Here is a 15,618-nt window from a genome sequence, read left to right on the forward strand (position 1 = left end):
CATAACAGTGATGGAAGAATATGGAAAGGGGCCCTTATTGTCAAAATATGGAGAAGGCCCACTTCAATACAGTCTGAAGCTTCATCTGGTGCCGAACTCCCTTCGCCTCTGAGGTTCAGTATCTGAGCACACACGGGGAGGGAGCACAGTCAAGACTCAGCCTCATTGTATGGGAATTGGGGTCCTCACAGGATTCCGGTTGTCTGGCCTGAGAAGTGCTGGGTTTTAAATTCTGGCTTTGCCATGGATGGGGCTGCAGTGCCATCTGTCCCATTCTGTCTTTTCTTTAACGTGGTGCCAGGCAGAAGACCAGTCCCCAGATGCAGGGGAGCCACTGGGCCGGAAGGTAGGCGTCTCCATGGTGACAGCTGATCTTGGGCTGGTCAGTATGATTCGTCAGGGCATCTTGGCGCTGCAATTACTACCCTCAAACTCTAGTGCAGGTCAGTAGAAGGAATATTGGTGGGACTGGGGAAGCAGGGATACAGGAAGGGTGGGGCTATCAACAAAGATAGCGGTTCCAAGGAATCAGTGGGCCCCAGGGAAGAGAATCTGTTTCCTTGTTAGCAAAATGTAAATCTGTATTAGCGTATATCTCGGGAACCGTCAACTCTGACAACTATCAGGGACCCTAGAAGGAGTAGAGCTCCAAGGACATCACTTAAGGGAGGTTATGATCTGGCACTCACGAGGAAGAAACAGGGAGGATAAGGGAGAAGGAAAGGTGTTTGAAGTTCATAAAACACATTGGTGGGCAAACACTGAGCCCTTCAGGGAGGGCCCTGTCAGTTGGGTGCCTCCCTGTAACTTTGGTCAGTGTCTCCAGGTCTGATCTGGTGTTTCCTGCCCCAGGGATTATCGTGATCACGGATGGGGTGACCAGTGTCCCTGATGTAGCTGTCTGTGAGACGCTGCTGAACCAACTTCGCAGTGGCACCGTGGCTTGTTCCTTTGTGCAGGTGAGGACTTTTTAGGGAGGAGGAGAGAGAAATAGAATATCTCACAAAGTTGGGATGGCTGATTACTTTCTTACAGGTGGTGATTTCCCAGGTAAAGTCAATTACTTAGTTATGTCAGGGGGAAGGAGTCATGTCTAGAAGGTAGGTGGCAGTGGTGGGAGAGGACTCTCATTTTTTTCCTCTTTCCTTAGGATTTGGGAAATAGCTGTTACAGCAAAAGGAATGCAGAATTTGAAATCTCACAGTCATTTCCAGTCCCACCTCCCCCAGTAGATTAGTCGTTATTGTTTTGAGTGCAAGGGTCAGAAAACCCAGCTCAAACTAGCTTAAGCAAAGGGGGAAAAGGCATAGTCAGGGAACTGCAGCTAATTTGAATTGATGGACTGTAGGGAAGGAAGTAAAGAGCTATGGGAAACAAGGCTGGAGGGGTAGGCACAGGCCAGAACATGAAAATCTGGTTCTGCTGTATTAATGAGGTTAAGCATAATTCTGTGGGTGATGCAGATAGATAGAAGGAAAGTCATTAGTTGGGTTTATGTTTTATAAAGGTCACTTATGCTGCTGGGTGAAGGACGGGGGGATGTCGGGAGGCTATTAGTTGCAGTGAGAGAGGATCAGGGCTTAAATTTGAGGTAAGAGGATTGAGAAAACTGAAGAGGCAGAGCCAACCTGACTTCATGATTAGCAAGATGTGGGTAGGAGATGAGAGAGAAGAGGGCTTAAAGATGTCTTTAAGTCTCTGACTCCAGTGATGACTGGGTAGCAGGCAAAGCAAAAGAAAGAGAAGCAGTTGTGGAGGAGTGAGGATAAGATGATGAATGCAGCTTTGTGCATGTTGTGTTAGAGATGCCTGTGATTCAACATAGGTAGTTAAGAACATCACCTTCGGAGTTAGGCATGCTGGTCTAAATCCTGACTGCATTTATTAACGTGTAACATTGGACACATTGCTTCACCTCTAGGTCAGATTCATTTGTAAATGAAGATTGTAAAAGTACCTATCTCACTGGGAGGTGAGATGCATTTAAAGTATGTAACATTGTGCTTAATCATTTAATAAATGGCTGCTATTTGTAGCAGGTAGCAGTTGAATACACAGATCCTGATACTCAGGAGACAAACCCTGTTTGAGAGGTAGAGATTTGGATTTGTCAGGCTTCAGAGGGTAACTGAGAACAGAAGAGGGTCCTGGAAGAACTTTGGGGAACACCAGTGTTCAAGGTCTTTCATAGGAAAAGGGCCCAGCAAGGAATGAAAAATCAGGCAGGAACCAGGAGATTCTGGTGTCAGAGAAGTCAGAATTTTTGGAAGAAAATTTACTTGATCTTTCTGCCGCCTCTCACAATGGTAACTACATTGTGAGAATGTAGAAAGATCAAATAAAATGAAGAATGAAAAGTGTCCTTTGGATTTGGTGATTAGGAGGTCACGGGGATCTGTTTCAGAGTCATTTTAGTGAAGAGGTGGTGAGGGGAGTGAAGAGTGAATAGAAGAGAAGGAAATAGGGACAAGTGTTGACACAAGAAATTTGGCTGTTGAGATCAAGAGCAGTGCAAGAGAGAGAATGGTATCCAGAGGGAAGTACAGGGTAAAGGAGTGTTTTGTTTTGTTTTGTTTTTAAAGCTAGAGACTTAAGCATGTTTCTAAGGATCTAGAGTGAAGAAGAGTTTGAAAATAAGGGAAGGAAAAGGGAGCCTGGTGGAGTAAAGTCTCTAAATTGACAGGAGTGCATTGGCTTAAGAAACAGATTGAGGGATTCTTTTGGAGCAGGGAAGTGTCCTTTCTTTCTCTGAAACTAGATGATAGAAGGGAAGATATAGATCAATTATGTGAAGGGCCTCCAATTTCTCTCTGAGGTAAAAGGTGAAGTCAAGTACTATAAGGAAGAGAGGCCAGAGTTGGAAAGAAGAAACAGTATTGAGGACTGCCTTGAAGGACTACCTGAGTTGGGTGTCATATGTTTTGATGTGGTGCCAGCCTACACAGCTGTCAGTTTGGCACCATTGGCCAAGAATAAAGGCTGTGATCCTAGTTGGGGTTTCAAAGAAGCAGAAGAGAGTGAAGAGGGCAGGGATTTGACCGTGATGCTTATGAAGTTGCCCCAACGTAAGGTCCAGGCTGGGTAGAGAAAGGAGGGTCAGGACAATGTGGATAGATTTTGAGAGAGCAGAGGTTCAAGGCCTGACAGTCTCAGTGAGGTCAAAGAGCAGCAGCAGGAGGAGGAGGAGGGTGGAAGGAAGCTAAGGAGGTGGTACTGTATGTATTCGGTGGGATGTGGCAATTTTAAATTGCAAAAATGAATGCGTTCCAAGTGAAACCAAGGGCCAGTGTGTAGCCTACAGGCAGGTGAGTGGAATAGAGAAAGTACTGGAGATGAGAGTTAAGGAACTGAAAGGGCAGGAACTTGAATGGGTCATCTGGAGCAGACCTGCAAACACTTTCTGCAAATGCCACTTAATCTTTAAGCTTTGTGGGCCATTGGTCAGTCACAGCTACTCAGCTCTGCTGTTGAACCGTGAAAGCAGCCAGACAATACAAAGTGAATGTGTGTGGCTGTGTTCCAATAAAACTATTCACAAAAATAGGTGATGGACTAGATTTGGCCCTCAGGGTATGTGTAGTTTGCTAATTTCCCATCTATAGCCATTGTATTCAAAATGTAGACCACAGACCAGCAGAAAGCTTGTTTGAAATGCAGAATCTCAAGCCCCATCCCAGGGGCCTACTGCATTTTAACAAAATCCTCAGGTGTTTTTTATACACCCTAAAGTTTGGGAAGTGCTGATAATCTGAAGTCTCTCAGTATGATGACAGGAAGTTAGTGAACCAGTTGCCAAAACCTTTAGTGGAGGAGGTGGTGGGCTATTAGATGTTGAGGAGGAAGGGCAGAGGATGCTGTGGCGGGTTAGCATGGGTGTCAGATAGAAGGGCTCAAGGAAGGAAAGACAGACAGTGGTCTGTCCTGGGAGAACCCTGGCCTGCTTCCCACTCTGTGGTCCAGGAACTGGGAGCAGCCACCTAGCCCAGTCTCTTCCTGTCCTGTTGTTCCTTCTGTGTCTCTATCGGAGCCAGGTCTTCAGTTGCTCACTTTTTCCAGGTAGGAGGAGTTTACTCTTATGACTGCAGTTTTGGCCATGTGCCCAATGTGGAATTAATGAAGTTCATCGCAATGGCAACCTTTGGCTCCTACCTATCCACTTGTCCCGAGCCAGAGCTGGGCAATCTGGGCCTGACAGTCTACCACCGGGCATTTCTCCTCTATTCCTTCCTGCGCAGCGGGGAAGCACTGAACCCTGAATATTACTGCGGTGAGAGGCATACTGAGGTGGGTGTGGGAAGGAGGGAATATAGAATGGGCCCAGAGATTATGGGCCCCTGGAGGACTGAAAGTGTAACTCGGGCTGGCTCTGCTGGCACTGTTACCTCACAGTGATTTAAGCATAGCCCCTTCCCCCTACAGATCAGTCAGCTGGCAGATAACCATTCTCCTTCCTCATCCCCACTGGTCTTCTAGGCTCTCAGCACCGCCTCTTTAATGAGCACCTGGTCTCTGCAAGCAGCAACCCTGCCCTTGCCTTGCGCCGGAAGAAGCACACTGAGAAAGAGGTGCCAGCCGACTTGGTCAGCACCGTGTCTGTGCGGCTTCGAGAGGGCTACAGTGTCCGAGAGGTTACACTGGCCAAAGGTAAGTTGGCCCTGCCATACTCCCACAGATCTCTTAAGAATTTGTGTGTGAGAACACCCACATGAATCACACATGAAAGTGTCACAGCGAAGACCTTATCGCTTGAGACAGTGTGTTTTGAATTGTCATTAGGACTTAATTCTCTTAGCATGGGGCTTCCTAGTTCCATCACCTTTTGCCCAAAGTGAACCAACTGAGGTGGTGTAGGGTCCTCAACTTGGCTTGGTTTTCAGATTATTTCCACAGACTTGTGTTTGTGTCAGTTGGCCAGCTCTGGGCCTAAAACCTATGGAACCATGCTTGGAACCTTTGGCAGGGCTAGGTTCCATGAGATAGATAGGGGTTTCAGATAGGACTCGATCCTAGGCCTGAAGTCCTATGCCTTCTCCTAACTGGCCCTCCTGCTTCTCCCTCAGGAGGGTCCCAGTTGGAGGTGAAGCTGGTGCTGCTGTGGAAACACAACATGCGCATTGAGTATGTGGCTGTGGCACCCTGGCCCCTGGAGCTTGAGGGCCCTCGAGTAACACGAGTGGAAGTGACAATGGAAGGTGGCTACGACATTTTGCATGATGTGTCCTGTGCACTAAGGCAGCCCATTCGCTCATTGTATCGTACCCATGTTATCCGACGTTTCTGGAACACTCTGCAGAGGTCAGTGAAGTCACCACTTGGTGAGTGCTGCCCCATTTGTTGTGTGAAGGGACAGATTTGTGCAGATGGGAGCTGGGGAGCATCACCCTGAGAACCTGGCTTATGTCCAGGGTCCCATGTTCCCTGGAGGCTCCCCTTATCTGCACCCAGCAGAGTCAGATGTGGCTCAGGCCTGCCCCTTATTCTACAGCATCAACCAGACAGACCAGATGCTTGCCCACCTTCAGTCCTTCTCCTCAGTGCCTGAGCATTTCACGCTTCCTGACAGCACCAAGAGCGGAGTGCCACTCTTCTACATCCCTCCAGGCTCCACCACTCCGGTGAGTGGCTCTGATGTATAGTAGCCCATTTCATGATAACTTGGGTTGGCACAGCATCTGGAGCCCAGGATCACCACCTTCTATTCGTTTCTCTTTCACGTCTGAGGCACCTAAGCTAGAAGCCCAAGCTTTAACCTTGAAAGCTTCTCTTCTCCCTCTTCCTAAGGTCCCAGGGAAGAGGAGGATCTATAGAGACAGGCTGTTCTGAGCAGAGCACAGAGGCAGAGACTTGCACAGTAGGTGGTGGTACCCCAGTCCCAGCAGCCGTTGCCCCATATCCATGTGGCATACGCTGGCCTCCCCCAGCCACCTTCACCTGTGTCCATCCACCACCAGCCACCATGAGCTGTGTACTTCCTGAAGACTACAGCTTCCTTGGTCCTATGCTTTCTTCACACTCAGTCCATGCTGTCAGCCTTACACTGACGGGCAGGTGGCTTATGCTAGTGTCCAGTGGCCACATCATGAAGTCCTGCCACCATTCAGTGGCTTTCCTCCCAAGTCAGTGACATCAGCTGGGCTCATGGTTCCATCCTTCTCCTGGATTCAGCTTTAAAGGGCTACACAGTCTGTCCCTGGGCTCAGTCATCCAAATCTAGCCTTCATAGTGGAAGCAGTTTTTGCCTCCGTCTCCAGCTGGGCTGTAGCCTCAAACCACTGCTGTCTCTGACACCCTGAAGAGAGTCTACCCATGGTTCTGTTTGCTGTTTGGAATTTGTACTCTGGTCCTCCACAAATGCTCCTATAGTGCTCTCCTTCCTGTCCCCAGGTGCTCTCCCTCCAGCCCAGTGGTTCCGACTCATCCCATGCCCAGTTTGCTGCCTACTGGAAGCCAGTGCTGTCCATGGATACAAATTCCTGGCAGCGCTGGCTGCACATGCATCGCCTGGTGCTAATCCTGGAGCACGACACGTGGGTGCCCTTAGGGCTGGGCCATAGTTGGGATGGAGTATCAGGGGTCCTGGGGGTAGAGAATGATGGGAAGGGGAGCAGCAGATGAGCTCTTACCAACTGTGGCCAAGGGAAAACTATGGCCTTTTCCTTGTCTTCCTACTCATCAGTCCCCATAACCTCAGGCAAGGCCTAGAAGAGAGAGAAAGTAGTCTATTCCTTTTCTCCAAGACTGGGGCTGGGACGTCTAACCTCAGTCCACACCCCTCTTCCTAGACCAATTCCCAAGCACTTGCATACCCCGGGCAGCAATGGGCGCTACAGCACTATCCAGTGCAGGATCTCCCACTCCTCCCTGACCTCTCTGCTTCGGGACTGGAGCAGCTTCGTGCTAGTCGAGGGCTATTCTTATGTCAAGCTGCTTTCCAGGTGGGGAAAGTGATGTTCCCTTACCCCCCCCACCTTATCCTACGTTCTCCCTCTAACCCCAGACCTCACTCCTACTTCCTGCCAACCTCAGGCTACTCACTCACTCCCATTTCTCCCTAGTGCCCCAGACCAGCCCCCCTCCTCCTTCTACATGGTCCGCATCATTTCCAAGGCCCCATGCATGGTTCTTCGCCTGGGTTTTCCCATTGGCACTCCAGCACCGGCCCGGCACAAGGTGAGCTGGGCCCTGACTGACTCTGACCAAGGAGCCCTGGGGTGTAGACTAGCTCCCCCTCCCCAAACCCCACAGGGCCAGGTCTAGTAGAGGGAGGAGCCCCCAGACCAAGGAAGATTTGGAGAAGAGGGCTCTCTCACCTTGTCTCTGTGCCCCTTCTCCCAGACCTGTAGGACATGGGAGTAGGAGGATCTGATCACATTTTCCCCTCAGATTGTGTCAGGCTTGAGGGAAGAGATCCTGCGCCTGCGTTTCCCCCACCGGGTACAAAGCAAGGAGCCAACACCCAAGGTGAAACGAAAAGGGCTCGGGGGCACTGGTGGGGGCAGCTCTCCCTCCAAGTCACCTCCTGTGCTGGGGCCACAGCAGGCCCTGTCTGACCGGCCCTGCCTTGTGGTCCTGCATAAGCCACTGGACAAACTGCTCATCAGGTTGGTACAGAGGTGTGGAAGGGCGTGGCTTAGTCAGGGATGAGGGGTACAGAGGTGTGGGAGGGCGTGGCTTAGCCAGGGATGAGTGGTACAGAGTTATGGAAGGGCATGGCTTAGCCAGGGATGAGTGGTACAGAGGTGTGGGAGGGCATGACTTAGTCAGGGATGAGGGGTACAGAGGTGTGGGAGGGCGTGGCTTAGCCAGGGATGAGTGGTACAGAGTTATGGAAGGGCATGGCTTAGCCAGGGATGAGTGGTACAGAGGTGTGGGAGGGCGTGGCTTAGCCAGGGATGAGTGGTACAGAGTTATGGAAGGGCATGGTTTAGCCAGGGATGAGTGGCACAGAGGTGTGGGAGGGTGTGGCTTAGCCAGGGATGATGGTACAGTTATGGAAGGGCATGGCTTAGCCAGGGATGAGTGGTACAGAGGTGTGGGAGGGAGTGGCTTTGCCAGGGATGAGCAGTACAGAGGTGTGGAAGGGCATGGCTTAGTCAGGGATGAGCAGTACAGAGGTATGGAAGGGCGTGGAAGGGCGTGGCTTAGCCAGGGATGAGCAGTACAGAAGTGTGGAAGGCAGGGCTTAGCTGCGGATGAGCAGTACAGAGGTGCGGAGGGCGGGGCTTAGTGGGAATGAGTGGTACAGAGGTGTGGAGGGCGTGGCTTGGCGGGGTTGAGTGGTACTGAGGTGTGGAGGGCGTGGCTTGGCGGGGTTGAGTGGTACAGAGGTGTGGAGGGCATAGCTTTGCGGGGTTGAGTGGTACAGAGGTGTGGAGGGCGTGGCTTTGCGGGGTTGAGTGGTACAGAGGTGTGGAGGGCGTGGCTTGGCGGGGTTGAGTGGTACAGAGGTGTGGAGGGCGTGGCTTTGCGGGGTTGAGTGGTACAGAGGTGTGGAGGGCGTGGCTTGGCGGGGTTGAGTGGTACAGAGGTGTGGAGGGTGTGGCTTGGCGGGGTTGAGTGGTACAGAGGTGTGGAGGGCGTAGCTTTGCGGGGTTGAGTGGTACAGAGGTGTGGAGGGCGTAGCTTTGTGGGGTTGAGTGGTACAGAGGTGTGGAGGGCGTGGCTTTGCGGGGTTGAGTGGTACAGAGGTGTGGAGGGCGTAGCTTTGCGGGGTTGAGTGGTACAGAGGTGTGGAGGGTGTGGCTTTGCGGGGTTGAGTGGTACAGAGGTGTGGAGGTTGTGGCTTTGCCCTGGATGAGTGGTACAGAGGTGTGGAGGGCGTGGCTTAGCTGGGGATCAGTGGTACAGAGGTGTGGGAGGGCGTGGCTTACGGGGCTGAGTGATACAGAGGTATAGAGGCTGTGGCTTAGCAGGGATCAGTGGTACAGAGGTGTGGAGGTTGTGGCTTTGCCCTGCATAAGTGGTACAGAGGTGTGGGGGGCGTGGCTTAGCAGTGATGAGTAGTACAGGGATGTGGAAGGGTGTAGCTTAGTGGGGGATGAATAGAGATCGCTGTCCCATTTCCTAGGTATGAGAAGCTACCCTTGGACTACCGGGCACCCTTCTTGCTGACACTGGAGCCACCAGGCCCACTGCCTTTGGTGTCAGGCCGCTCAGCCTCTTCTAGCCTGGCATCGCTGTCCCGCTACCTCTACCATCGGCGCTGGCTTTGGAGTGTCCCATCAGGACTGGCCCCTGCACTGCCTCTCAGCGCCATTGCCCACCTTCTCTCCATCCTCACTGAGTATGTCATCCAAACCTGCTAGGCCACTTGGGGCAAGGAGAGAGCAAGTGTAGACTGGGACACTAGCAGAAAGCCTCTAGCACACATTGTCCCTCTCTAATTCCCAGTCTCAAGTATGGGACTGAGCACCTGCTACTGCCCTCCCTGTCTCCTCCCATCCCCCGACTTGTTTTGGCCTCTCTCATCCTCATTGGACTTGTTATACCCTGAAGGACCGCGAGTCTGAGTAGGGCTACTAGTGGACTTGCCTCCTTGAGGAATACTGGGAAGTGGGTGTGTGTGCGGAGAGCCTGTGGTCTCAGTGTCTCTTCTTCCTTCATCTTATCCTGGCCTTCCCCCTGTCTTTATGGGGCTTCAGAGTCCGACTTTCTGAAGGATTCCACTTCGCCTGCAGCGGAGAAGGAATCATCAACATGGTTCTGGAACTTCCAATTCAGGTATGTGCCATCCCTCATGACACCTCCCTGCCAAGGTCTGTCATAATCCCAGGGACACTCGCCTCTGAGCCGGGTTGGGACTGCTGCAAACTCTACCTCACAGGGACCATGTGGCCAGAAGATGCAAGGTCTTAGGCTGCAGTCATAGGACAATGTGGTGAGGGAACCAAAGTTCTGAGGCCAGAGCTAGGCTAGGCCAGATCTCTGTACTGGCTGAGATTTGCCTAAGATCTCCTATTTTGCCCACAGAATGAACCACCAGGGCAGGCTGCAGCTGAAGAGAAACACACCTGTGTTGTCCAGTACATCCTCTTCCCCCCACACTCTACCTCCACCAAAGACAGGTGAGATTGGCTCTCCGTGAGAGCTGCCTCTGCAGAGTGACCCTTCTCCCCACCATCCCCTAGAGGTGTGGCTCCCATATCCTGAGATGATCTTGAGTCCAAAGTCAGGGAGGGGGTTCCGTGTTTAGATGATTCATCAGGCCGACGCCGGTCTGGGAAGGCCTTGTGTGACTCGTGGCTGTCCTCTGTGCCTGCCTCCTTCCCTCCATGAGGTTCACTCCCTGCCATGAGGCTGTGCATTGGACTCACAGCCCTTCCTCCTTTAGCTTCTCGACAGATGATGACAATGATGTGGAAGTGGAGGCTCTGGAGGGAGACTCAGAGCTCAATCTGGTCACCGAGGTATGGGTGGAGCCACAGTATGGGCGAGTGGTACCTGGCCCTGGAAGCTGGAAGCACCTCCAGGACCTGACATATTCTGAGATCCCACAAGCTGTGAGTGTCCTCAAAACAGTACCCCCACCTCTCTCACTAGGTTCAGGTGCCATCTCCTTTGGAGTTCCGCAGCCTGTGGGCTTGCCAGTCCCTCTGAATGTCTGGGACTGTTGGGGCTTCCTGGAGAGCTGGAGCCCAGGGTATCCTGGGCTAAGAGGGGTTGACTCCGGACCTCTGATGTTCCTCCCTGTAGCTCCACCCACGGGATGCTGCCTGCATAGGCTCCATGCTGAGCTTTGAATACCTGATACAGCTGTGCCAGAGCAAGGAATGGGGCCCTCTGCCCCAAGAGCCGAGAATCTCTGATGGTGAGTGGGGCAGGCATCACACTGGTGGAGCAGGGGAGTGGGTGGGGTAATCTGGGTCTCACTGTTTCCTGTCTTTCCTCCCTCGTAGGATTGGATCAGGGAGGAGACACCTGTGTCCATGAGATCCCTTTCCATTTTGACCTGATGGGATTGCTGCCACAGTGCCAGCAGCTCCAGATGTTTTTCCTTTTGCTTTCCAGAGGTGAGTGAACTTTGTACCCTTTCACCCTATACCTAAAGGGCCAGCAAGCCTGGGAGTATTAGAAAACAGCAAACAGATGGGTCAGCAAGTGAGCAGATGAGCGGTGGGGGCAGGAGGAGCACATGAGGCTGAAGGAGGGGCCTTGCTGGTCAGAGCTGAGCCGGGGGCACTGGGCAGCAGGAGGATCTTGGTGCTGAGCAGAGTGTGTGTCGGGCAGAGCCAGAGGGTGTCACTCTCGCCGAGGGGTCCTGTCCCGCCAACGACATGGTGCTGTGCCTGCTGCACAGCTGCCTGGGGCAGGAGCTGAGTGACCGGGAGATCCCACTGACTCCTGTTGACCAGGCTGCCTTCTTGAGTGAGATGCTACAGCGGACCTGCCACATTCCAGGTGAGTTCCCCACACGCTTCTGAGACCAGACCCTGGCCCAGCCCTTTTCCCCCACCCTCACAGGGCGGTTTCTGTCTTTGAGTTTTGGCCTTCCCCTTCCTCCTCCTTTCCTCAACTCAGAGTCCCATCTTTCTGCTGGCCCTGCCCTCTTTCACCCATCTCTACCCCCATTGTAGGTGCAGAGGGGCCACTGCTGGGGGTTCATGGGATCCTGAAAGAACAAGAAGTCGGCAGCACCCAGGCCACAGGAGACTCAGCTTTTACTTCCCTGGTCAGCACTGATTCTTTTCCCTGAGCCCTTGTCACACTGACCTCCTTCCAGCACCACATCTGCAGGCCCCAACCTTCTAGCGCCTTTGAGATTAAGTGGCATCTGCCAATCACAGAATGCCGTCTTTTTTCATTGTCCTGGATCTTTGAAGCTATACCTAAGATGAGTCAGCTCTAGGGTGGAGGAGGAGAACAGGGGTTGGACATTCCCTTATAGATTGCTCTAATTAATTTCTGTTTCTCTCTTACAGAGTGTAGGTCTTCCTGAATCTCTCAAGCCTCTCATCTCTGCGCAGCCCCCTCAGTGGCGCTGCTATGCAAGGCTTGTGAACCCCCAACATGTGTTTCTGACTTTTCTCCCAGCTACCTTCTCAGGTGCCAGCTGCTGACCTCCTCACAAACCCTCTCAGATATAAACCCCTGAGCTCCCACACCTGCCAACCAGGCAGCACTGATTTATATCTCTTCCTCTTCAGATGTCCAGCGTCTGGCTGCCTGTGGCCTGGAGGGACCGCCTCAAGAGGAGACCAAGCCTAAGTTTGGGGATTGGAGTGGGGCTTCCAGTCTGAAAGATCTAGGAGAAACTGGGATCAAAGCTACAAAGTCCCAAGTCCCTGTCCTCAGTGTAACCCTGGCTTGTGGTAAGGCTGCCGACTCAAGGTGGGCAGGAGTGGGAATGGGAAACAGACAGGGCTGGAAGACCACGTGATACCTTTTCTTTACAGACAACGCCCAGAATCAAGGAGAGCTAAGCCCACCCTTCCGTCGAGACTTACAGGCTTACCCTGGGCGTCAGGCTTCCCACACAGAGAGTGCAGATGCGCCCCGGACCCGGTGTCCTGTCTACATCTACAACTGTTCACTGGAAGCACTGAGGGAGCAGATGGTTGGCATGCAGCCCCCACAGGCACCCCGAGACCTCATCTTCCGGTGAGTGCCTTCATTGTTGACCTGTGTCCTCCCCCAGCCATGGCTCCCAGCCAAGAAGTAAGAACATACTAATGGGCATGGGCAGGAAAGTTGCTGCCACATCCTGCTGGCTCTTTGCTTAGTTTCCCTCAGCAAACCCATTGAACTTGCTAGGTCATAAGTCCACTTGGCATGTGTCTATAGATGATCCATTGGAGTGTGGATGGCTAATGAGTCTGAGGTATCACTTAGGATGAGTTGGTCAAGCTCCATTTTCCCTCCCCTTCCTAGGGCTCAGTTCCTTGACCACCCCTCTCCATCCTCAGCCTGGATGGAGCCCCGGTACAAGGAGGCAGCTAACCATTGTGCACTGCTGCAGGAGCATGCACAGCGGTGCTATGTCCGTGGTGAGCAGGAGGGCTGTGGGAGGGAGGAGTGGGGGCCTAGGGGAGATACAGGGATTACAGGTGGGTACTGGAGAGGCCATTCCAGAGCTTGAACCTCATGGCCCTTTCCACTTCCATTAGGGCTGTTCCGAAGCTTGCAGCAAGCACAGAGCGTGACCTCCCAGGATTTGCTGACAGCAGTAGATGCCTGTGAGGAGATACTACAAGAAGTAGACATCACTCCATTTCTGCTTGCACTGTGTGGCCACACTTGGGGTTTGCCTCATGCACCCCCAAGCCCTGGGCCTCTCAGCCCTGGGCCCTTCAGCAGCAGCATGGAGGAGGGTGGTGAGCCTCGGGAACGAGCTATCCTAGCTTCTGAATCCAGGTTAGGATTGTACTTGAATGATAGATAAGGGGGTACACAGACCAAGTCCCTATAAACAAGGACCTTCCAGTCCAGGGGAATGACTGTGCAAGGAGTACCTAAGCATCTGAGAAGCAGTAGTGCTTTGTCACCGGCTTCCTGACTCCCATGCAGCCTTCCTTCTCCCATTTGGCACAGGCAGCAGTCTCCCTCCCAGGTTCTCCCCATCTCCACTGCTTTTTGGTGTAGAGCAATGAGCTGAGTCAGGGATAGGGACTCCCCAGGTGCTAACCATGAAAGACTTGTTCTAAGGACATTCACACAATAGGGCCCTATTGAGGGGTTGGGCCCTCCCCAACCAATCTGTGAATTTCATGGGGGCCAAAACCATATTTTGCTCACTGCTAAGTCCCCAGCTCAACTTAGGGGCTCAACAGGTCCCTGTTGAAGGGAGGAAGGGGAGGGGAGAAGGAGAAAGGCAAGCAGGCAGACAGCTATGGGTCTAGCATCTGCAGTGTGTTAGCATTGGGGGAACAGAAGAACCAGAAGGGTGGATATGCTGATGACTCCTAGATCGGAACTCCAACCCAGTTCTCTCTTTGGAGCTCTAGATCCCCGCTTTTCATGCCCCCCAAATGAATTCATTTTTTTTCCTACTAACCCTTGATTCTCCACCTTTCTTCTCCATTCATTGTAAAAGATTATCACATTCAGCCTAGTGATCCAAATCAGAAAACTGAGAGTTACCCCTCCTCTGTTTCATAGAAATACCTATTCATTAAGAAATGTGAAAGTTAAGGCAGGGTGCAGTGGTTCACTCATATAATCCCAACACTTTGGGAGGCTGAGGTGGGAGGATCACTTGAGTTCAGGAGTTCAAGACCAGCCTGAGCAACCAGGGAGACCTTGTTTCTACAAAATAATTAAAAAGTTAGCTGGGTGTGGTGGCACATGCCTGTTGTCCCAGCTATTCAGAAGGCAAGTAGTAATGGCACCACTACACACTCCTGCCTCAGCAACAGAGTAAGACCCTGTCTTGAAAAAAAAAAAAAAATGTGGAGGTTAGAGCCAAAAATATGTGGGTTCTCCTTGCCTCTTACACCACCCGTGCCATTATGCCAAGCACTCTTCCTAAAGACAAAAAGGCTTCCTATGCTGCTCCCCAGTTGGGAGGCAGGCTACTTCAGAACTTGGTGGTTCTTAACACCTTTACCCCAACCATTCAGCATAGAGACTGAGGACCTAAGTGAGCCTGAGTTTCAGAGCACCTGTGTCCCTGGCAATCCAGACCCTGGCCCAGAGATCTCTCTGACAGATGTCTGCCAGCTCAGAGGAGAGGCCCATGGTGCCCTTCACAGCATCATCCAGGTGGGAAGCTTGGGTGAGGGTAGAAAGGTGTAGAGTCCTGCCTGTGCAGAGGAACAGGATTCTCTCCTGGGTCGGGGGTGTGCATGTGTCCTGCTCTAGGGTAGGGAGTAGTGTCCTACTGAGGGGTGGCTGACATTACTACCTCCTTCTAAACCCCACAACAGGAGAAGTTCCTAGAGATCAGTCGTCTCCACTTCCGCACAGTGCCTTCCAATCCCCACTACTTCTTCTATTGCCCTCCATCCAGCAGGCGAGAAGTGAGTGGCTTTCTTCCTAACCTCTCTCATTCCCTCAACCTACAGCCCCAGAGGCCCTCCCAGGCTCTTAAATCTTGGTTCCCTGAGGCCTGGATGTGGCTCTTGTCTTGCCTTAGATCAAGCTGTCTTTTGTTTTCGCCTAGGATGAGGGCCCTCAGGACACAGTAGACAGAAAAATCAGTGATCTGGAGTTTTCAGAGGCTGAGCTCATGGGAGAAGAAGGTGTGTGGGCAAGTGGATCAAGGTGGGGAAGGCTGAGCATGCCGAGATTCAGGGGCCTTCACTGACAGCCTCTCCCCCTGACCACGTGACTTGCACTACTAGGAGACACATCTGCCTGCTGTGTGGTCACTGAGAGCGACCCAGAGCTAGAGGTGGAATACCGGGAGAGCCGTGAATCAGACCTGGGGCCTGCTGGGCTTGACTCTGCCTCGCTTTCGGACGCAGACACTGTGAATCCTGATGAAGACTCCTTCAGTATCTTGGAAGGCGACTCACCCACTGGGCCTGAGAACCTCCTGCATGACCTGCCACCACTCTTCCTGCACCTCACATGCTCCGTGCGGCTGCGTGGGCAGCACAGCTCAGTACCTGTATGCAGCCTGCCTACCTGCCTGGGTGAGTTTGAAGCAGCCCAAGGGGAAGCCAAAGGTCCTGGAACAGC

The 15,618-nt window shown here is 52.5% G+C and overlaps 1 protein-coding gene across 2 annotated transcripts in view; it reads left to right on the forward strand.

Moving 5' to 3' along the window:
• The window catches only part of SZT2 (SZT2 subunit of KICSTOR complex), a 55,092-nt gene that overhangs the window by 18,599 nt on the left and 20,875 nt on the right, over positions 1–15,618 (forward strand). The window contains exons 6-32 of one of the 2 annotated variants that reach the window (XM_064372264.1): positions 302–443; positions 853–959; positions 4,057–4,267; positions 4,474–4,644; positions 5,061–5,295; positions 5,486–5,615; positions 6,385–6,527; positions 6,783–6,935; positions 7,056–7,170; positions 7,384–7,601; positions 9,068–9,283; positions 9,642–9,720; positions 9,970–10,064; positions 10,331–10,499; positions 10,693–10,807; positions 10,896–11,009; positions 11,227–11,397; positions 11,574–11,668; positions 11,919–12,042; positions 12,144–12,308; positions 12,393–12,597; positions 12,868–12,983; positions 13,104–13,350; positions 14,556–14,697; positions 14,862–14,954; positions 15,098–15,176; positions 15,279–15,572. In XM_064372264.1, coding sequence (XP_064228334.1) covers positions 302–443; positions 853–959; positions 4,057–4,267; positions 4,474–4,644; positions 5,061–5,295; positions 5,486–5,615; positions 6,385–6,527; positions 6,783–6,935; positions 7,056–7,170; positions 7,384–7,601; positions 9,068–9,283; positions 9,642–9,720; positions 9,970–10,064; positions 10,331–10,499; positions 10,693–10,807; positions 10,896–11,009; positions 11,227–11,397; positions 11,574–11,668; positions 11,919–12,042; positions 12,144–12,308; positions 12,393–12,597; positions 12,868–12,983; positions 13,104–13,350; positions 14,556–14,697; positions 14,862–14,954; positions 15,098–15,176; positions 15,279–15,572 — 4,144 coding nt within the window. Of the gene's footprint in view, positions 1–301; positions 444–852; positions 960–4,056; positions 4,268–4,473; positions 4,645–5,060; positions 5,296–5,485; positions 5,616–5,640; positions 5,852–6,384; positions 6,528–6,782; positions 6,936–7,055; positions 7,171–7,383; positions 7,602–9,067; positions 9,284–9,641; positions 9,721–9,969; positions 10,065–10,330; positions 10,500–10,692; positions 10,808–10,895; positions 11,010–11,226; positions 11,398–11,573; positions 11,669–11,918; positions 12,043–12,143; positions 12,309–12,392; positions 12,598–12,867; positions 12,984–13,103; positions 13,351–14,555; positions 14,698–14,861; positions 14,955–15,097; positions 15,177–15,278; positions 15,573–15,618 lie in introns of those variants that run through there. The other variant, XM_064372265.1, reaches the window with a different exon arrangement.

Source organism: Aotus nancymaae, unplaced genomic scaffold (assembly GCF_030222135.1).
Source record: "Aotus nancymaae isolate 86718 unplaced genomic scaffold, 86718_ANA_hifiasm-v0.15.2.pri h1tg000007l, whole genome shotgun sequence".
NCBI lineage: Eukaryota > Metazoa > Chordata > Mammalia > Primates > Aotidae > Aotus > Aotus nancymaae.